We start from the raw sequence: 24,169 nt of genomic DNA on the forward strand, positions 1-24,169 counted from the left end.
GTGCATCTAAACTGTGTTTTGTGCAATTTGAATGCTGCATTTATGAGCAAAAGAAATTTACCAGTTGCTACAATTTTGTGATAAATAAATACCATGGCCAGTGGCATTACCACCACTTCAAGGATTTTTCTGCCAACGCATGCATGCCCAGTGTATGCAAAAGTCTACGCCATATGCATTTTCAGTCCTTTTAGTATGGACAGAGATACTTTTGTAAACAATGTGAAAATACTAGTATGCACGGACATTGTTTTCATTAAAAAAAACACATTTAAACTGAACCGTTCAAGCATCATGAGGAATCAAAGCAATCTGCTGCTCCACTATGTCACCACATCAAACAGCAACAAAACTCTGGAATATTTTTGTTAAACTGGGGAATTAATTAAAACAAAAAAAAATCAACTAAAAAGTTCCAAGGTCTTTTTTGTTTTCGGCTATATTTTATCTTGTATCAAAACATTACGTTTTGACCATTCAGAGAGTGCAAACATCAATCACATGAATAACTATATTTTGTAAAGTACAGGCACAGGATTTAGATTTTTTTTTTTTAAAATGAAACAACAGCAGAAGCTATAAAACACTTTATTATTATTATTATTTCCTCTACTTATACAATAACAGGACTATTAAAATCAGTACACCATGCACCCTTTCTGGTTGGTGATAATTTTTGGTATACAACTTCTTTAAATTTAGCTAAGGTTAAGTATGATTTTCTATTCAGTTAGTCCATTTCTATAACATCCACCAATACTAACTGTCATGTTTGATATATTTAATCACTCAACTGGGCTTTTCATAGTTTGCAACAGCACCCGATAAAGGACCATAACAATGCACAATGTCCCCCTGCCAATATCCTAAAAACAAACCCCATCTCTCCAATTAAAACAGTGGCAGAACCCTCCCTCACCTGTGTTTTGTATCCTCCAGGTTTTTGTGAATTGTGTATCAGGTGGCACAGACTCTCCTTCGCCTATTGTTACATCCTCCACAAATGACATTGATGGTGCATTGATGTTAGGGCTCTCAAAGTCATAGTATGCTCCTATGGCAGCTTGCAGATTCCTTAGAGAGACAGAGAAAGAAAATATTCATAAACGTAAAAATCACAAGTCAGTTTAGATAGCCTAAGTAGACAGACTTTCCGGGAAAGTGTATGTAACTTACCAATCAATATAAACTCTGAGCTTTGTCTAGAACTTCAGTTTGCTACTATCATTATAAGAAGAGAATGCATCTATCAAGCATTCTTAACTCAGTTTTACAGTTTTAAGGAATCTGTTCCTGCCTAGGTTTAAATGCAACTGGGATAGGCACTAATACCGAACAGGGTGCTAATTCAATAGGGATAATCGCACACAAACACACTAAACAATAAGGTCAATTTAGAGTAACCAGTTAACATAAAATTCACTCATTTAAGATGCTGGATGAAAACTGCAAAAATCTGAGGAAAAATCCACAAGAACAATATGTAAACTCTAGTACTCATAACCAGGATTCAAATGCAGTCTCTGGGAGCCGTGAAGGAAGTAGCAGAATTAACTGCTGTGTCACGCAAAAGGAATTGAAGCATTAAGTGTTTTTACAGTAACTATATCTGTTTGTAACCCACACATTTTCTAAAATCACCTTCTCAAGAACTGCATAATAAAAGCGTTACAAATACAGAATAAAAAAATGAACAATTTTGTAAGCAGCTTTAAATGGCATCTTGCAACTTAACACCACATCAACAAGGGAAGAAAGTATAATTTTTTGTAACTTAAAAATCTATTAACAGCTTTTAGAACCATTTCATAGTTGTAGAGTTATACAGGAATTTGACCTTGTGAAAGGGAGGTACAATATATAAATAATTACTTCAATTTATGCTGTGCTTCAGGCAACTAAATGTAAATATTTTTAGCTTTACAAATAGGAACACAAACATACACTGTGGAAACTAACAATTGGGATATATTTTTCACAATAAATGACAAAGATCCAACAAAAAGACTACCTGATTAAGTCTGTTTAATATATCAGTTAAACCACCTATTATTCAAGTAGAACATTAAACAAATTTAAAAAAAGCATAACCCAATTCACAGTATAATTCTGAAACTTTTTACGCATATTTCACTGTTTTAAAAAGGAACTAAAAGTAATGGCATGCATAGATAATTATACAATACTACACATTTGTGTGAAAAGAAATAGATGTCTAACAAGCAATTAGACATGCATTATCATATTTTTCCCTTTTGACAAAATCTTCACTAAGATAATTTTTTTTTACTACATTCTGGAGAAGAATCCCAAAGATTTTATTTTTTATACAAGGTCAAGAGGTTTAGTTATTACTTGACCAAACATTACAAAGGCCAAGATACAATTATATTTGCTTAGATTATGTAACAGGATTACAGAGAATAGTGCAACAACCAAAAAAAGGTTCAGAAAAAAGAAAAAAAAAATCTGGGAAAGGTTTTATTTACACAATGTAAGAATTTGTTTTGTTCATACAACAGTTAATTATTACATCTGTGTTTACTGACCACATAAAACCCTTTATGATAACAGAAGACTAAACATTTTTCAAATGGACCCTGACAGCAGGGTAGTAAACAATGTCACAATGCACATATCATCTCAAGCTGGTCTATAAAACCAACAAAGACAAATTCCTGTGGAGCATCCCATATCGAAATGTCTCTAGAAGATGTGACAAAAGTATTAATTAATTATACTGTAATTTACAATATTTTTCACTATAATCCAGTGAAACAGTGTTGTACTAAAGAAAATAACTCAATGGTACTTGGTCTGCGCTTTCAATGCCTTTCCTTATGATGTTCTCAATTATTTGAGTTTTTACTTCTCTCAGCCACATGCAATGTATGCTATAGGCCATATCTACAACAGCATTTTGCTGAGCTTGTGAAAAGATATGTGGCCTACCACCATTTGGATAAGGGGGGTACCTTTCAATTCTGTAAAAAATGGAATGTGCATAAATTCTGGAAAGTGTTTCGGTAAGTTCTAATCCCAACTAAAGCAATTCAGGGACATAGAAAATTACACAATCAAACAAAAGACAGAGATACAGTAATATCACTTTCTTCTCTACACATAATGCTTTTTAAGCAACAAAAATGGCTTGTTTTGGCTCTTTTCTTTGCCTATTTTCAGCCATTGTCGTGCCATTTACAAGAAAACAGACAATGATAGTTGCATTCAGCTCATTCATAATATGTTGTATTGCTTCTTTTTCAGTCTTCTTTGACCACCTACTCCTGTACGCTTTCTCTGGTCCTTGCTTGATTTTTGGTCTTCATTTTACCAAACACACCAAAGACCTCATCTTAATGACTTTATGCATTGTATGTATAGAACTACTGTATGTGTAAACAATTAAGCTAGTCAGTGTTTAAACCATGACACCTTTATGTTATGTGTGTTTCATTAATTTACTGGAGTTTGTCTATTGAATAGCAGTGCTTTTAATATAACAACATAATGATGATTGTGCTTTGCAATGAAACTTGTACTTATGGTTATGCAAAAATAGTTTAGGAGATCTTCAATTTGTGCATTTTAGGTTATTATTGTGAATTTCCCCTTGGGATTAATAAAGTATCTATCTATCTATTGATGAAGGCTTTTCCTTTTCCAAAAGCATTTCTGTTACTAAAGAAAAAAATTGTAAATCTGAAAAGTCCAAAAGTACATTATACTTAACTAGCCGACGCCTGCCGTAGTATAAGGCAGTGTAAGAATTCGAACAGGAAATGTTGAGAAAGGAATTCAGAAATCAAGAAGAAATAAATACTTCTTGAAAGATGTAGTTGTGAATAGGTGTTTTGGTGGAGACGAAAGATAATTTGTCGAAAGATTTAACCCTAGAAAAAGCCACTTACAACTGACCGTGGCTGAAGACTGGTTGTTGTAGATTAACGCAAAATCTTTGCAAACGTTTGTCCTTGGAACTTGTTGATAGTCATTGAGAAGGCGAGTCTGAGTGGGAATTGTGTGCGTTTAAATGTAAAAGGGAGATTGGTGTTGGAAGGAAGGAGAGAGATTCTAGGAATGAAGATTATTTCAGAATTTTGGATAGCAATCAGTTTGCACTCAATAATATTTGTATGTATTCGGGTAACGATGAGTCTTGTTTCGTTGCAAAGACCTTTTAATGGCATATTTCGGAGGAGCATAACTACAGCTCCCACCTTCAGATGAAGGATATGGGGAGGCATGCCAGTTGGTGTGAGGGTGTGTAAAAACTCTGTGGGTACGTTAGTTGATCATTAAGATCATCACTGACTACTGTATCTACACTCTTGAAGGTCACTTTTTCACCCTATATAAGATCAAGAAGTTTGTTGTTAATATGTAGAGATGCGTCGTTTGTGACGCTCAGTATTGCTCTTGCAGCAAGTTCTTGGGAAGTCACAGTCGAGAAATTAATATCACCGTAAAGTTGAGCAACTGGGTCTTATTGTTGTGGTAAACACTGAGAAGGTAGTTCTGCCGTTAGTTTTGTTGCATGTATCTTGGACTTCCTGGAAATGTGGATGGTAATATGATCATTTTGCCTACACGTACAGTACTGTACAAAAGTTTTAGGCAGGTGTGAAAAAATGCTGTAAACAAAGAATGCTTTCAGAAATATAAATAATGATTGTTTATTGTTATCAATTTACAAAGTGCAAAATGAGCGAACAAAAGAAAAATCTAAATCAAATCAATATTTGGTGTTACTACCTTTTGCCTTCAAACCAGCATCACTTCTTACACTTGCACAAAGTCAGGGATTTTGTAGGATTATAGTCAGGTGTATGATCAACCAATTATACCAGACAGGTGCTAATGATCATCAATGTCACACTTAGGTTGAAACACAGTCATTAACTGAAACAGAAACAGCTGTAGGCTTAAAACTGGGAAAGGAACAGCCAAACTCTGCTACCAAGGTGAGGTTGTGGAAGACAGTTTCATGTCATGGCAAGATTGAGCACAGCAACAAGACACAAGGTAGTTATACTGCATCAGTAAGGTCTCTCCCAGACAAAGATTTCAAAGCAGACTGGGGTTTCAAGATGTGCTGTTCAAGCTCTTTTGAAGAAGCACAAAGAAACGGGCAACGATGAGGATCGTAGACACAGTGGTCGGCCAAGGAAACTTAGTGCAGCAGATGAAAGACACATCAAGCTTATTACCGTTCGAAATCGGAAGATGTCCAGCAGTGCCATCAGCTCAGAACTGGCAGAAACCAGTGGGACCCAGGTACACCCATCTACTGTCCGGAGACGTCTGGCCAGAAGTGGTCTTCATGGAAGAGTTGCAGCCAAAAAGCCATACCTCCAACGTCGAAACAAGGCCAAGCAACTCAAGTATGCACGAAAACATAGGAACTGGGGTGCAGAAAAATGGCAGCAGGTGCTCTGGACTGATGAGTCAAAATTTGAAATATTTGGCTGTAGCAGAAGATAGTTTGTTCGTCGAAGGGCTGGAGAGCAGTACAATAATGAGTGTCTGCAGGCAACAGTGAAGCATGGTGGAGGTTCCTTGAACGTTTGGGGCTGCATTTCTGCAAATGGAGTTGGAGATTTGGTCAGGATTAACGGTGTTCTCAATGCTGAGAAATACAGGCAGATACTTATTCATCATGCAATACCATCAGGGAGGCGTATGATTGGCCCCAAATTTATTCTGCAGCAGGACAACAACCCCAAACATACAGCCAAAGTCATTAAGAACTATCTTCAGCGTAAAGAAGAACAAGAAGTCCTGGAAGTGATGGTATGGCCCCCACAGAGCCCTGATCTCAACATCATCGAGTGTGTCTGGGATTACATGAAGAGACAGAAGGATGTGAGGAAGCCTACATCCACAGAAGATCTGTGGTTAGTTCTCCAAGATGTTTGGAACAACTTACCAGCCGAGTTCCTTCAAAAACTGTGTGCAAGTGTACCTTGAAGAATTGATGCTGTTTTGAAGGCAAAGGGTGGTCACACCAAATATTGATTTGATTTAGATTTCTCTTTTGTTCATTCACTGCATTTTGTTGATTGATGAAAATAAATGATTAACACTTCCATTTTTGAAAGCATTCTTTGTTTACAGCATTTTTTCACACCTGCCTAAAACTTTTGCACAGTACTGTATGTTGTTATTTTCAGTGTTTGCTTGCAGTGCATTTGATAGTCCTTTATATTGTTCCACGCGCAGATCATGTTGATCTAATCTGAGAGTTGAGAGGGGCACCCTCTGTTTTAACATACGCATCTATGACGTACTGTTGGAATAGTTTGTTGCTGGAGTGCAAAATACTGAATGTATTCCTCATTGCTAATCTGTACGCGTAAAATTGGGATTGAGTAAGCCTTATTCGCTTGGCAGTTCTTTTATCAGGAACATCTTGTAAATGTTTGTGCCAGCCAATGTCTCTGTAAGGGAATAAAATTGGGTAAACCATAACATGACGTTGTACAAAAACTTGTCGACAGAGAAGATACTGTCGTTCATTTTATAACAAAGGCTTAGGAAACAACCGTCGCAGTATAACGAAAATAGAAAGGTATATGGGAAGCCGCAGGCAGCGTGGGGAAGGGTTTGGAAGAGGACGAATAGGAATCGAGAAATGCTGTGTTGGCTGCGTGTGGGCAGGACCGGTTTTGAAGAGGAGCCGCAGGCAGCGTGGGGAAGGGTTTGGAAGAGGACGAATTGGAATCGAGAAATGCTGTGTTGGCTGCATGTGGGCGGGACCGGTTTTGAAGAGGAGCCGCAGGCAGCGTGGGGAAGGGTTTGGAAGAGGACAAATTGGAATCGAGAAATGCTGTGTTGGCTGCATGTGGGCGGGACCGGTTTTGAAGAGGAGCCGCAGGCAGCGTGGGGAAGGGTTTGGAAGAGGACAAATAGGAATCAAGAAATGCTGTATCGGCTGCGTGTGGGCGGTACCGGTTTTGAAGTGGAAACAGGACAAACCAGAAGAGAAATATATATAAGATATAAGTTACTTTTCTAAAATGCACTTACTCATATCATATCAAGTTCCTGTAGAATTACATATCAATAGAAAAATACATTTTCTTTAAAAAAAGAAAACTGGTGTTGTTTTAGAAAAAAAGCAGGATCAACTGGTTTTGCACTGAAAGGAATGTTGAGGTAACTTATTGATACCAGACTAGTACTTCTTCAAAGTGATTTTCTGTATGACAGGATTCCTGTGCTCAAAACTCACACAAATTACAGTTTATAAATAAATAAATAAATAAATAAAGAGTTGAGAGCAGAAATACTTTGTTTTGCATTGTCTGCTATTAAAGACTTGTGTATGTGAACAAACCTGCTCAGGGCAAAAAAATAATGTCCGAGACATAATTAGAATAAATGTGTTTTGCACATCTGCCAGTGAACAACACTGTGTGAAACAGAAACCTCCACGTTACAGAAGAACAAGCATTCTCAATATGAAAGTATGAAAAGAAAGACTCAAATTTCAAACTCCTGGTTTAAATACTGAAAAGCTAGTGTGCTAAATCTGTAGTTTTCGCCTTCCCTGTTCAAACTTATGAGGAGCAACTTTATTGGTAGCATAAAATTACATAAAAAACTAAATAAAATAAAATTACGCTGCACATAACACATAATGTGGATTTCTTGGACATAAATCAGGTTTAGATGTTACCAAGTTCAGGAATTAAAGCTAGATTTGATATTTTCCCATTAATTGTTTCTGCCCAATGATTTCTTTCATCCAGGATTTTGTAACCTCTAACAAGCATGATTTAATACTTGTTTAAAAAAAAATCATAAAATGAAACTTTGGAACAAACACTATTTGAATAATTGAATAAAATGATACCAGTATGAATCAAAAAAGCAATTGCGCTGAAGGGAAATATCTGCTAAGGTAGATGTCTATTAGGAAAAAACAAACCACCTAATGAATTCAATAAAGCTAGGGCTCCACCCATAATTACATATTATTATTATTATTATATGTGACAATGCTTATTTAAAAATAGATCTGTGAATCAATGCCACAGTTGAAAGTGAATACAATTGATCAACTAAAAATTAGTGGATTCAAAATAGTCTATTCACTGAAAAGAATCAACATTCTCACCATTACCATAAAGCTAATTCTGGCATTTACTTCGATACTAATTAAAGATGGACAATATTAAAATTTTCAAAAATATGAACATTGCATTAAACTTATTTTTTGCCATTTTGAAATCTTTGATAGTTTGACTGCAACTACATCAAGTGTTTTACAAAAACCAAGTCAAAAAATAGTGCAGATGGCATAACTCTTAGGCAGTCTCTCTCTTTCCCCCTATCATTCTCTTTTTTGCTAGTCAGCAGCCAATCACAGTTAACTTTGTTATCCAAGTTTTTACTTACCACTGTAGTGTCTGATATGGTCAGTATTAGATGTTCAAAATTTATTAAAAAGAAAAGGTGACAAAAAGACAAGGTAAACGCTTTCAGTAATTCAACATCTGTCATTAAGATGCACTATTTGAGGTTGACGCTACAACACATTGAAAATTTAGTGAAGTTTTTACATTGAAAAATAGGGAAAATTGCAAATAAACTTGCAAAAGGTTAGTTTTCTGGAGGGTATCAAAGCAGAAGGAACTGCACACAGATTGAGAAATGTACCCATCTACTGGAAACTAGTGGGAAGGAAAAAACCTGCTATGCATCACCACAGATTACAGAATGAACTTAGTAAAGGCCAGTAGTATTGATAAATGTTCAAGACTTCAAAATATTGCCCACGTGATTGTACTTCACATGGATTTGCAGCCTATTATTTATGCTAGTGTGTAAATAACAAGCGTTATAACCTACACAAAATTTTACTGTATATTTTATTGTTTACTATGTTATAAATATGAAATATTTTAATTCATGTACATATGTAGCCCATCCAGAATTTATTTCTTTATTGAACCTTAAATTGTTTATGTTTATGTGTGTGTGTGTTTTGTGTGTCTGCTGCAGATTTCTTGCTTTTGGCATTAAAAAAAAAAAAAAAAAAAAAAAAAAACAATCCACAGAGTGTCTCCCAGTTTATGCAGCTATAAATATGCAAACCGTATTGCAGACCTTCACTTCTATATGTATTATTTACACAAATTAAATTTCTCTTGCTTTGCCTTGTTTCTGGATAAGTATGTGTTTCACAGTTGTTTTCAAATCTCTGGCTTCACAATTGCTTGGATCCTACACTCGTAGCTGTTTGTCAAGGTTTTGCCTTTATTTTCTACTTGTGTTTTTGTGCACTAGATTACACCATTTTCTTTTTCTGAATTGATACCTTACTGGCTGATCTGGACAAACAGGTTTTTACGTCATCTGACTCAATCTATGGAATCCTACTCTAAACAATATCTCTGTCAACTCTTGCCCTTGATACCCAGCTGCCAAAAACTGAAACACACACATGTAGTTGAAATAGAGGATTGCAAGCACTGGAAAAGTGCTTTAAATAAAAAAAAAGACTTAAAATTAATGTCATTTAACCTATAACCAGACAGTTTTGTCCATTAACTTATTTTTTTATCTGATACACCATTTACTGACGGACATTCGCAACGACAAATAAAGAGTGACTCAAATCACAAATTATTCCAAACATGTCAAATGATTCTGATAACACACGATTTGTTAATGGACCAGAGGTGTAATAAAATACATCTTTATGAATCTGTATGTGCTAAGTTTTTGGGTTCAAGATATTTGATTGTTAATACAGTAATTCCTCCTCGATCGCAGGGGTTGCGTTCCAGAACCCCCCGCGAAAGGTGAAAATCCGCGAAGTAGAAACCATATGTTTATATGGTTATTTTTATATTGTCATGTTTGGGTCACAGATTTGCACAGAAACACAGGAAGTTGTAGAGAGACAGGAACGTTATTCAAACACTGCAAACAAACATTTGTCTCTTTTTCAAAAGTTTAAACTGTGCTCCATGACAAGACAGAGATGACAGCTCTGTCTCACAATTAAAAGAATGCAAGCATATCTTCCTCTTCAAAGGAGTGCGCATCAGGAGCAGAGAATGTCAGAGAGAGAGAGAGAAAAGCAAACAAATCAATAGGGCTGTTTGGCTTTTAAGTATGCGAAGCACCGCGGCACAAAGCAGTTGCAATGAAGGCAGCAGCTCACACCCCCTCCCGTCAGGAGCAGAGAATGTGAGAGAGAGAGAGAAAGAGAGAGAGACAGATAAAAACAAACAATCAAAAATCAATACGTGCCCTTCGAGCTTTTAAGTATGCGAAGCACCGTGCAGTATGTCGCTTCATGAAGCAGCTGCACAGAAGGGACAAACGTGAAGGTAATCTTTCAGCATTTTTAGATGAGCGTCCGTATTGTCTAGGTGTGCGAACAGCCCCCCTACTCACACCCCCTCCGTCAGGAGCAGAGAATGTCAGAGCAAGAGAGAGAGAGAGAGAGAAAAAAAAAGTTGGGTAGCTTCTCAGCCATCTGCCAATAGCGTCCCTTGTATGAAATCAACTGGGCAAACCAACTGAGGAAGCATGTACCAGAAATTAAAAGACCCATTGTCCGCAGAAATCCGCGAACCAGCAAAAAATCCGCAATATATATTTAAATATGCTTACCTATAAAATCCGCAATAGAGTGAAGCACGATATAGCGAGGGAATACTGTAATATTTGATTATGCTTGTTAAGGCTTCCAAATGAGCATTAAACACTAAAAAATTTTAATTCATTGCATATCCACATATTTAGCCAATGTATTCTTTGTTGAACTGCCAGTCATTGTGAGAATGTCTGAGGGACTGTGCTACAGTAGCATATGGGAGAGAAGACTGGAACAGCAGGGTTGTAATAAGTTCATCTCTTGTGAACCCAGTTTTGTACTACCTATACATAAATGATGAAATGAAAAAAAATGCTGAATGAATGGTGAACATACTACCTGTACACAAATGCTGAACTGTACAATTTGCATACCATGAACTGCTTGGCTTGTGATTTTTTTTCTGTATAATTTTACACTCTGTCCCAAAGAAAGATCCCCCCCCCCCCCCCCTTTTGAGGTTGGAGTACAAAATGTATCTCAACCACAATGTTGCTGATGATAGATAAAAAAAAAAAAAAAAAAATACTCCACCCAAAAATTATCTTTTTTGTTTATATGTTACTTACCTAATGTAGCCTAATTTGTAGCAATAGACAAGGAAAAACTTTAATTACATGTTTTCACAGAGAATGAAGACAACCAATTTTATGATGCACAAAATGCCATGTCTGTCCATTGCTCAGTCAAATGCAGACTAGATAATGCATTGGCACAGACTTAACTTTACAAGCAGCTTGGTATTCGGTAAGGCTTAGCACAAGAAGGCAAACAAACGTTGGAAACCCATAAATATACCTATTTTCTAAACCTAATTTTTCCACAGAAGAGTCAGAGCCTCTAACAGCAATATCAGCTACAAGTATTACACCATGTAAGAGTGCAAGAAAAAACCAAGTTAGCTTAATTAACAGCAGGCCAGTTCAAAGTTGCAAGTTAGTCTAACATGCAGATCATCTGGGAATAGGACACAACTCAAGTATGCAAAGAAAACCACATATACCTGAATAAAACATGCACAGTTCACAGATAAAGTGATCAGGTTGAGAATTAAACCCAGGTCCCTTAAACTGAATGACATATGCTCTAAATATTGGACAACCAGGTTACCCCAAAAACAGTGAAATAAACATTGCTACTCGCTAACACAGCAACATTTTAATATGTGCATTTTTCAGAGTCAACATGGAGATTAACATCTAACTGATGTATGAACCTTTTGCAAAAGGCAGAGCACCATTAAGATCCTGAACTGCAGGGCTGAAGTTAACAAACAGAGCTACTTGTAGATGAGGTGATGCAAAACCAGCTGCAATATCAAGTGCATCTCTAAACGTGTCATGCCTTTTTGCAAGCACAATATTTCCACACCTTAGTGGTGAAAAAATGCTACTATGCTACTTCATTAAGTTATTTTTGTGGAAAATATTATATATACAGTAGACCCACGCGAAGTCGCGGTTCAGGGTTCGCGGACTCAGTCGTTTGCGGATTTTTTCTTAGAACCTAACTATCAATAGTTAGCGGAAAGCACAAATATCCTCCGCAATTTTTTATGGCTTTTTTCGTGGCAATACTGTGCTGTAGAGAGAACAGGAAATAACTGCTGAGGGAAACTGTTTGGGATGGTAAAAGTAGCCAATCCAAGAGCGTTATTCATTTCTCCTTGCTGCTGATTGACTGCTGCCATGTGACGCGTCTCCTGGTGAGTGGGTTTACCACCGCTGAGGGAAATGCGGTTTGGGATGGTGAAGGTAGCCAATCCAAGAGCGTTATTCATTTCTCCTTGCTGATGATTGGACTGCTGCTTTGTGACGCGTCTCCAGGTGAGTGGGTTTACCACCGCGTTTTGGGATGGTGAAAGTAGCCAATCCGAGAGATTTATTCATTTCTCCTTGTTGATGATTGACAGCTGCTTTGTTACGCGTCTCCAGCTGAGTGTCCTCGTGTTTTCCATTTTGTTATTGTTTTGTTATTTTTAAACGCACACGATGTCGTCGAACCGCTCTGCACCTTCTAAGGCTTCTGGAACTGAGCCTAAGCGCCAGAAGAAGTTTAAAACACTCCAGGAGAAGGTTGATTTGCTCCAGGAACTAAAAAGTTATTCTGCAGTAGCGCGCCACTATGGCATTAATGAAAGCACCGTATGCTACATAAAGAAGAACGAAGCAGTTTCTGTGATAGTGCCAAAAAGGAAAAGACCGTAAGGAATTAGAATATCATCAGGATGGAACCTGCCTTGGCACTTTGGATCACCGACTGCAGGAAGATGGTAACATCATCCGTGAGAAAGCACAGAAATTGTACCAGCAGTTTGCTACAGGAGACAATGTAGCAACTTCCTATCACAATGTTCCTGAAACCTATAAAGAAAAGCCAGCGCGAAACCCCACCAGAACAAGACCCATACAAAGACACGACTCCTCCTGAAGAAGAGACTCCACCCGAGGAGTTTTAAATCTACTAAAGTCTTAAAGCTACTTCATCATCATCATCATTCATCATTGGTGAGTACCCGTACATTTTACTGTAATTTAATTAAATGAAATTATTATGTATTTACTCTACTTATAACAAAAAAAAAAAAAATGACAGCACATACCAAAGAAAACGCGCTTGCATGAATTACAGTACGTATAGCGGTAACATCGGTATTTACATTCTAGCACCACGGGAGACATAGCAGTACAGTACTGTACAGTAGACAGGTTTTCTTTTACATTGTTTTTAGGTAATGTATTAAGCCGAGTTTGCAACGAAATGAAAGTGCTTTGGGGGCATACTGTATTTAGGGTTGAATCTATAAAAACAGGCATTTAAAAGGCATTTTTTAAACCACATCCAAAAGTCGCGGTATTTCACAATTCGTGGGTGCTCTAGGAACGTAACCCCCGCAAATTTTGGGGGTGTACTGTATGTATATATAAGGCTGACTAGCTATTAAAGACAGAAATACAACTCCATCTTTGGCTGAATTATTATGCACTTCAGGGGAAAAAAAAATCCTTTTTTGTGTTGCGTATTTGTATATATTGTGACGCAAAATAATTTTAATCACTTTAAGTTGCTAAATAACCTGTAAATTTCTAATTGATTGTATTTGTGTGTACCAACTTATCTGCAACAAGGTCATGCCGTGATGGTTTTGACTAATAGGACACACGACAAAACAGTTTGGGATCCTGGTTGGGATTGCCCCGCCAGACACACAGTCCAGTTCCACCCTCCGGAAATTACCCTTTATCTGCCACAGCTGGGTGTTATGTGGGCGTCCCCTTGGCCTGGTCCAGCCACTCGGGTCCTCAACAATGAGGATCCTGTGAGCCAGGTCACCCTCAGGGAACCGCGCCACATTGCCGTAGGTAACAATGCAAGTAATGTACCTCATTCGGGAATCTGAGTAACTGCTCATTCAACACAAAGTCAAGCCAGTGGTACCCAAGGATTCCCCAAAGAGACACAGTGCCGAAGGAGTCCAATCTTCATCTCAGGTCACTGGATAGTGTCCATGTATCGCAACCATATAGCAAGACAGGAAGCACCAGGACTCTAAAGACTTGGACCTTCGTCCTTTTGCATAGATATCGGGAGTGCCACACACCCCTTTCCAGAGACCTCCTGACCCCCCCATGCTCTCCCAATCAGTGTACTGACTTCATAGGAAAAGTCACCAGAGACATGAATGTCACTGCCGAGGTAAGTAAACATTTCAACCAGGTTGACACTCTCTCCGCAAAAAGACACACTGCTGATGGCTGTACCTAAGAGGTCATTAAAGGCGTGGATCTTGGTTTTTATCCAGGACACCTGCACGCCCAGACACTCAGACTCCTTGCTCAGTCTCTTGAGAGCCCCAATCAGAGCTTCCATTCACTCCACGAAGGTTACAGCATTGTCAGCAAAGTCAAGATCAGTGAAACTCACTTCACCAACCGATACCCCACAGCCACTAGACTCTACAACCTTGCCCAACACCCAGTCCATGCAAGCTTTGAACAAACTAGAAGCAAAAACACACCCCTGGCGAACCCTAGAATCAACTAGGGAAAAAAGCAGAGGTTCCTCATCCACTCTGCACAGGACTCACAGTTCCAGTGTATAACCCAGACATGATATCCAGCAACCTTGAGGGGATCCCGCAAATTCTCAGGATGTCCCACAGGGCAGCTTGCTCAACTGACTTGAAGGCTACAAAGAAACTCTGCCAATATTCGAGTTTCCGCTCCATGAGAACACTCAGTGCAAGGATGTGGTCGATGGTAGACTTCTTAAGTATAAAACCAGACTGCTCCATTCGCTGGTACTTGAGCAAGTGATCACGGATCCTATTAAGGACGACTCTAGCAAGGACCTTACGTGGCACTGAGAGCACTGTTATCCCCATGTAGTTGCTGCAATCCAAGCGATCACCCTTCCCTTTCCAGAAATGGACAATAAGTCATGTTTTCCAGTTAGTTGGGATGATGGCAATCTCCCAAGTGGAAGCAAATATTGCTTGCAATGTCAGGAAAACAGCCTTACCACCAGCCTGGAGAAATTCACCCCAGATACCAAAGATCCCTGCAGCCTTCCAATCCCTCAGCTGGTTCACCACCTGTCCAGTCTCAGTGAGATTGGGTGGTTCACAGCTATTTAGAGGATCAGCCTCAAGAACCGTGGATAATTAATAATTATGTCACTATTTATTTGTTACAGACCTTATATTCTTCAACCACATTTGTTGCACATCTTATTTTCTTTAAAATAAAAAGTTACATAAAAGTAACAGACTTGTGACTAGCAGCTAACAGCACAAGGAACTGTGCTTCCTGAATACCTGTATGCACGCTGCTTCACTGTTTAAGCGGTTCCTTTTAAGATTATGCAAAATCATCAACAACTCTCCTCCCAGCATGAGATAGACAAGCAATCAAACAAAATAATATTAATAATTGTGATTTCTGTGATGTCATCAAATTTGACTAGTTTTTGTCATTGCTTATTTCTTAATCTGCATAAACCATTTCCTAAAATGCAACATGTTTTCTAAATTATTAAAACAAAATTTAAGGATGTTCACAACAATCTTCTGTCTTAAGAATTATTTTACGCTTTCATAGGAATTCTAATTTATACTTTTACTAGAACTGACATTTCTACCCCTTCCTCTATTCATCCTTCTACTCAGAATTGTGCCATAGTGCAATATAAGGTGTTGCTGTAAAGTGGAGGGTGGTGGATGGTGCTTTATCGCCAAATTCTTGTTTTAGGTGTGAGAGTTTGGTCCTCCTCCTACCCACACCCACATAGCAAAACTCATTGTGCAACTATGTAACTTAAATGTTACATACTTTAACTGCATTTTTGAATTAACACCAACTACTATATTGCGAGCTTAAAGGTCATATGAAATAAACACTTCAGGTAACTAATCCCCCCCACAGAAAATATAGAGGCTATTGTTCTTACCATCATGCAACACAGATTTGTGTTTTCTATTACATAAAATAATACTAAGCATTGTAACAAATTCTGGTTTATCATGGTGCAGGAGAGGCACAGCATGTTGCACATGGGTCGGACATGAACAGTATGTAAGAATTTCATTGCAGTCTGCATATTAGGGCTGGCTGCAACTAATTACTTTGATAGTCAATTAATATGTCAATTATTTCGTCGATTAATAGTCTGGTAAAAAGTTCATTTGAATATAAAACATTCAGAAATTTACTTTAAAAAAATACAAAAAAAATTATACAACATGTATATAACAAGACATTGAAAATAAATAATAAATAGAAATAAAAAAACTTAGTAGCACTTTTGGCTCTGGGTGTGCAATGAAAACACACACAAGATTTCCTAAAAAAACTTAACTACACTCACAATGTTCCTTATGTATTGAGAATCACACTAAACACACAATTCAAAATTAAACGTATTTTTTTTTTTTTCAGGCAAAGCATTATGTAAATATATCTGACCACCACAATTGCATCATCATTACTTTTGCCTTTTTTTTTTTGTTAAAGTCTGCAGTAATGTTTGAAATTAGTTGTCATACGCTGGGAAATGTCCAGACGATTTTCCTTTTGTAGCAAAGCAAGTGGTTTCATTTGTGTGAACCTCCGTTCTTCTTTTGCTATTTAATATGCAGAGTTTATTTTAACTGAAAGTAAGTTAATATCTTTTTGCATCATCATTCGTCTTTTTTGTATCTGGGAACCTTTTACCACCACTGATTCTTTGGCACATTTGCTTGCAAACTAAACACTGTCGCAGCCTGCCAAGTGTCATTTTCTGGCAGAAGTGTGCTATTAGATCTTCACGTTTTAAAATGATGACCCTTCCATAAAATGTGTCTTATTGGCTAAACTAGGCTTGCTGCAGCAGCAATTGCACATTATTGCGTCTTCCTCCAGATTGTTTAAATGGCATTTGAAGTCCGATAACCAACTAGTCTGGAACTTTTGCTTTTCCACCCGGCTCCCGCTCTTTAACACCTTTCAGTCACAGTTGATGTACTGGGAGATTCATAGTGGCACTCTCACTGAAATTTTTAATTAATTTACACAAAAGATTGAAAAGAAAAAAAAAAAAAGTTTTCTGCTCGGACAGGGATTTACATTTCTTCGCAACCATTTTTTGTAAAGACACCCACACTAATCTTACATGTGAATGCAGTACTATAATTTAGGAGAGTGAAAAAATAAAATCTATTTTGGCAAGTTAATATTTGAATGTTTACTAACTAGTGGCTAATGACATTTTTTTAGTCAACTATTATAAAACTGAACAACATTTTTAATATTTCGATTATTATCGATAATGACGATTAGTTAGACGATTAGGTATTACATCAGCATCCGACATCATATTTTTTTTCACACATATGTATAGATATGATAATTATTGCAATTGAATGGAATGACTTTTGAAGCCAAATATTTTTATGCCTACACAAAATATGACTTGGTAATTGCTAACTTCAACTCAGGGGTACTCAACTCTGATCCTCAAGGTCCACAGTGGCTGCAGGTTTTATTGCTTTAATAAAATTTTTAAATTAGAACCCATTTATTTACTACTAAAGCAATACTTTTTTTGAACTTGGTTTTAGCTAAGTCATTTGTTACTGTTCAGAACCCTTAATTGGCTATTCAGGTTTTAAACAGCTGCAATAAGGTTTTAACTGTTACCTGTTTTCTTAACCAGCAATCAGTTAATGATGAGGTGCAAATGTCAAATGAACCAGTAGCTCATAAGCTAACATGCTTCCACTTAAACCCATGTATATGTATCATTAAGTATCTGTGTTAATACAAGGTTTTAAAATAAAAAGAAAAGCTAAGGACCAAGAGTTATAAACCTGTTCCAAAGCACAAAACATACGGATAATGTTCTCAGAAAATGAAAAACCTGCAATGTCATAAAAAATTGTTTTGAAAGCACTAATAAGGCATATAATTGAATATCGGGTTTTATTATCTACTAAGCCTGGATTCCAATTATAAAACTGGTTGAAATGAAATCCTGCACACACAGCAGACCTCCAGGACTGGGGTTGAGTACCCTCTGCCTTAACTCATTAAATACATAAACATAACCACTGAAAGAAAATGAGAAAATAATTAAACAGTAAATTAATAAATAACAATTCTTAACATATTATCTAGTGACCACTATAACATGATATGGATTGTTACCATTAGATTAAAAGGTTAGTAAAATTCACGTCTTAAAGAAAGAAAAAAAAAAATCACTTTATGCTATGTTGTTTTAACCCTCAGTAGTGCTCTATTACATTTCCTAGAAGGTAAGGCTTGAAAGGTGTGATGGTCAGCAGTAATCTTGTTTGCATGCAACCTGGACTCAAGAGTTGTACAGATTTTGCAGTTTAGACAAGTCACAGAAAATTATACTCTCAGACAATCAAATCTAACATTTAACACTAGCTTTTTCATCAACAGGAATTGTCCCAAACCAAACAATTAAGAAGGGTGCAAGGATACATTCAATTATCAGGGAACAGAATCTCCAAATGTAACTTTGAACAAATCAAGCAAAATAAAATATGTAATAAAATTATTCTTATTATATACAAAGTGGTCCTAAGTAACATTTAGAGGCTATACAACTAAATTATCTTGCTCTGAAAACGGAGTGCTCGTAAAAATGAAAAAGAAATAGAGATGCAAGATTGTTGGTTCTCAAAAATCTGCTAAGGAGCAATACCAACAAGACTCTGGGTAACTTACCAGGAAGAGGAAGCAAGTTCACCTTTTCCTCACACAAAAGTGAGGAATATTGTAAACTATAAAAAAAAAAAATGAAAAAGGTGCCACAGTGGTAGAATTGCATTGTTTGACTATATCTTTGGGTCACTAATACTCCAAACAAAAATCAGAAAGAATATACATATCAACTGTACAGAATGAACAGGAAATGTAGCAGTAAAATTTCAAAAAGGAGACAGGAATGTGAATTTCTCCTTGGGATTAATAAAGTATCTATCTAAGCGCTGTAAGGTCTGGGTGAATCCACAATTTGGGACAAAGTGTCCCAGCAAAAAGAGGCAGGTTAAATATGGTTGTGCTAACGACATATGACAAAACATCTGGTAATGGTCACAACTAATGGTTGTTGCATCATTGAAATGGAATAAAAAAAAATGCAGGCAATCTTAAGAAAAACAAAATGGTATCAGACAAATGTAAGTATTTTTAACATCATTAAAAAATGTTAAATATGAATTCTGTGGGTTAAAGAAACTAATTGACATACAGTAATCCCTCGCTATATCGCGCTTCGCCTTTCGCGGCTTCACTCCATTGCGGATTTTATATGTAAGCATATTTAAATATATATCGTGGATTTTTCGCTGCTTCGCGGGTTTCTGCGGACAATGGGCCTTTTAATTTCTGGTACATTCTTCTGAAAGATTATCTTCACGTTGCTATCTTTTGTGCAGCTGCTTCCTGAAACGACATGCTGCACGGTGCTTTGCATACTTAAAAGCTCGAAGGGCACGTATTGATTTTTGCTTGCTTGTTTTTCTCTGTCTCTCTCTCTCTTTCTGTGCTCTTGACGGAGGGGGTGTGAGCTGCCGCCTTCAACAGCTTTGTGCCACGGTGCTTCGCATACTTAAAAGCCAAACAGCCCTATTGATTTTCCTCTGCCTTTATGACAGTCTCTGCTCCTGACTCCTTTGAAGAGGAAGATATGTTTGCATTCTTTTAATTGTGAGACGGAACTGTCATCTCTGTCTTGTCATGGAGCACAGTTTAAACTTTTGAAAAAGAGACAAATGTTTGTTTGCAGTGTTTGAATAACGTTCCTGTCTCTCTACAACCTCCTGTGTTTCTGCGCAAATCTGTGACCCAAGCATGACAATATAAAAATAACCATATAAACATATGGTTTCTACTTCGCGTATTTTCTTATTTCGCGGGTGGCTCTGGAACGCAACCCCCGCGATGGAGGGGGGATTACTGTATACAGTTTTTGTGTAAAGCCACAGAAAACAGCAAGAGAAAAAATAAATAAGACATCATTTCATAAAATTGACCCCTTCTAAGGTGTAAACTCTGGAGGCATCCAAAAGACTTTCCAGGATGACAAATACAGAACACCTTTTATAACAGAGGGGCATGAACATGATCTGCCTTGATCCAACTGCGTGCCGCAGGGTCACAGCCATGCCAATAGACCAAATATTCAATATAGGCACTATGATGTCAAAAACTCAAAATATTTGAAGTTTCAAATTCCTCATTGCCATCTTTTTGAACAGGAGAAAAGGGAGGTTAAGATCTATAATAAGGACTAGTTTACACAGGTCTAAGTTTAGATACATGAAAAATCAGCTGTATCCCAAGATAGGCAGGAAAGGCCAGTCGATATGAAACCAGACCCACCTTTTTATTTTCCCCAAACAATATAAGGACTGATATTTGTACGAGCAAGTTGATGAAACTGAATTCTCTGTGAAAACCCAAAGTTCGACGCCTGTTTATGATAACAGTGCATACATTGATTAACACAGGTTTCCCACCTTCTTCAGGTTCTCCTAAATTAGCTCCCACACTCCCTTAAGTCTATTTTAATTATTATTAAACATTAGGAACTGACAAGGACACCACAGAAAATCCCAGCAATTGTGGTTGATATACATATAGATGTTAAAAAGGATACATTTTTATAGAAGGGTAAAACAACATGTTACAGGTGAACTCCATCAATGACAATGTCTGTTTCTAATTTTTTGAAATTAATCAATTTTACATCATAAGTCTTAAAGTCCCCTTTCGCTCTGGCCATTGCCCTCCAGATGATAGCCTGACATCAATTCACAAAAGAAATTTCAAAAACAAAACACAAATTGGGGAATTTGTTCTGAAACTACAGGTGAGAGAAACCATTATGCCTTTTCTTTTTTAATCACTGTTGAACAAATTTGAAACAAGAGCAATGATTTTAATTTTAGAATTTTAAACACCTGTTTATAGTGGTATATTTTAAAGTAGCCAAGTCTGCATTTCATTTCAAAATGCATAAAAAAATGTGTATATTATGGAAATAAACTGTTAATGATCTAGAATATTCTGATGCCAGTAAGGGTTTAAAAATCTTTTTGGCAATACCACACAGCAGAGACTGATTCTGCAATCAATTTCAAGTGAAAAATTGGAATTTCTGAAATCCTAGTTGGAATTTTCAACTGGATCGCCCACCTTAAGTCTGATTTCCACTTCGGAAACTGAGCACAGGTCTGTCAAGCCCGAGTTTGTCCAATTTCAAAGTATGACATCAATCCAAAATGGAGATATGCATCATGAACTTCAGTAAAAGCTGTAGTATTATATTAGCACTTCTGTCTGTTTGAGTCACATGAAATCAGTCATACACACAGTCTATATATTTGGATGTGCAAAATACTGTGTAATACATAGTTATTTTTAGGGATGCTCCATTCAGGTTTTTTTTTTTTTAAGGTCGATACCAATCATCAATTTCACATTAATCGATTAGCTGATTCTGATTTTTTTTCTTGATCTCTTCAGAAAAACAATTTACACTAATCTCCGGCATAACCAGACAAATAGAAGTTTTATGTCCTATATTAAAAAGTGTATTTTTATAATTAAACTATAGATCATTCATTTTTATTAACAAAATTAAATTTTGTAGGCTTATTGTTCAGTGACCATAAAATACCAAAATAAATACAATTCCCTTAAAATACTTACTTTAACTAATAAAAAATATATACAAAATTATTTATCCATAATACATATGGCATAAAAGAAAATACAATACTTCTCATAATTACAAGCTGTTATATTGTTTAGTTTTTTTCTGTACCTAATGTATCTGAAACAAGACTTAATTACACACAGTAGTGGTCACCATTTTTCTAACAACAAATGCATATATTTTCACATAATTATTTAATTGATATTGGCAATTAACGCTGTTTGAAATGTAAATATACATAAATTTATGTGTCTTAATCATTTTAAATCAGCCGAGTGTGAAGCGGCTGGGATGAGAATCAGCACCTCCAAATCCGAGACCATGGTCCTCAACCGGAAAAGGGTGGAGTGCCCTCTCAGGGTTGGTAGCGAGATCCTGCCCCAAGTGGAGGAGTTCAAGTATCTCGGGGTCTTGTTCACGAGTGAGGGAAGAATGGAGCGTGAGATCGACAGGCGGATCGGTGCGGCATCCGCAGTAATGCGGGCGTTGCATCGGTCTGTCGTGGTGAAAAAGGAGCTGAGCCGCAAGGTGAAGCTCTCAATTTACCAGTCGATCTATGTTCCTACCCTCACCTATGGTCATGAGCTATGGGTAGTGACCGAAAGAACGAGATCGCGAATACAAGCGGCTGAAATGAGTTTCCTCCGCAGGGTGTCTGGGCTTTCCCTTAAAGATAGGGTGAGAAGCTCAGTCATCCGGGAGGGGCTCAGAGTAGAGCCGCTGCTCCTCCGCATCGAGAGGAGTCAGATGAGGTGGCTCGGGCATCTGATCAGGATGCCTCCTGGACGCCTCCCTGGTGAGGTGTTCCAGGCACGTCCAACCGGGAGGAGGCCCCGGGGAAGACCCAGGACACACTGGAGGGACTATGTCTCTCGACTGGCCTGGGAACGCCTTGGGATTCTCCCGGAAGAGCTAGAAGAAGTGGCCGGGGAGAGGGAAGTCTGGGCATCTCTGCTCAAGCTGCTGCCCCCGCGACCCGACCTCGGATAAGCGGGAGACAATGGATGGATGGATGAATCATTTTAAATCATTAATTGCACCACAGCTTTTTGCTGTTAAAATTTACATTTACTATATTTATACGGATGTGTTTTTTTTCTTCAGTGTATCAACTAGACATTCGTAATTCTTGAGGTGTAATTATAAAATATGGATTACCATTTTAATTATGTAATACTTGTTTCTTACCAAAACTGTGACACACAGCAACAAATAATAAACGCAATACAACTCTAAAAAAAGAATGAAAGAAAAAGCCTATTGTTTACTAAGCACAAATTTCAAATTCATCTTCATCATATCTTTTTCCAATTAAAAGTGTAAACTGTTGCATTTTAAACAAGCATGCTATCCAATCTCAAACAGCATCCGCTTTAATTTAAAGGACAAAATAAAGGTCTGAATACTTTCTTGGCTTTGAGGCAGCCTTTTGCTATTATGCATCCAAAATCAGGAATACTTTACTGATAGAAAGTTGCCATGTTAGTACTGTGAATAATTTTTTAAAAACTGCTACCCATTATTTAATATGGCTTTTTCGTAGCTACTTTTTAGTTGTATTTTCTAATAAGCTATATGGGTGTAGAATTATATTCTTCAGAGATCTGTAATCTGTACTAATCTCTACTATTCTCCATGTTTTTTCAGGTTATTATGTGGTGGTGATCTGCGCCACAACCACCTGATCAGGGCACGGCACCCTGTGTTAACAGATTGAAGGTGGGTGTCTCAGCTGTCCACAAGACCAATGTCGTCAAGTACTACCACGTTAAGCCTGAAAACAAAGAGGACTGTTTTATGAACATTTATATTAGGCAGAATGCCCAGTGGGTGCTGAGTGGTCTTTCTGGCCCTCAATCCACTGCAGATTTGATTTTTCTCTCCAGCCTTACTGGAGTTTTTATTGCTTTGCGCCCTTCCTCACCATAACCTATCATCTACGGGGGAGGAGCGAAAGCTTTTGATTCATCAAAAATTTTGATCTCCAGTTTTCGACAGATCTTGACATTTTAGGGTTCCCCGATACCGAAAACACTGATACCTCAATGACGGGTGTATGTCTGTGTGTCACAGTTTTTTGAAGGCGGTCTAGAGCTAAAATGGCTGGACGGAAAACTTCCAAACTCAAAACTTAAGTGTGTTATGAGATTATGATGTGCTGATTATTATTTCAGCTAAATCATGCAAAAGAAAGAGGCACTCTTGAGGAACTCTCAAATACCATAATTCTGCAACTTACTATGAATTATTCTCATCAATTGCTATTGTAATGACCTATTTTATGATCAGAAAGATCAGCATAAGAGAGGTAAATAATTA

General features: G+C 37.3%; 1 protein-coding gene across 1 annotated transcript in view; it reads right to left on the reverse strand.

Annotated features, from left to right (window-relative positions):
• The window catches only part of ilrun (inflammation and lipid regulator with UBA-like and NBR1-like domains), a 98,954-nt gene that overhangs the window by 61,945 nt on the left and 12,840 nt on the right, over positions 1–24,169 (reverse strand). Inside the window, exon 2 of the mRNA XM_028797010.2 lies at positions 920–1,074. Within this exon, the coding sequence (XP_028652843.1) occupies positions 920–1,074 (155 nt within the window). The remainder of the gene's footprint in view (positions 1–919; positions 1,075–24,169) is intronic.

The sequence above is a fragment of the Erpetoichthys calabaricus genome, chromosome 3, assembly GCF_900747795.2.
Source record: "Erpetoichthys calabaricus chromosome 3, fErpCal1.3, whole genome shotgun sequence".
NCBI classification, from domain to species: Eukaryota; Metazoa; Chordata; class Cladistia; order Polypteriformes; family Polypteridae; genus Erpetoichthys; species Erpetoichthys calabaricus.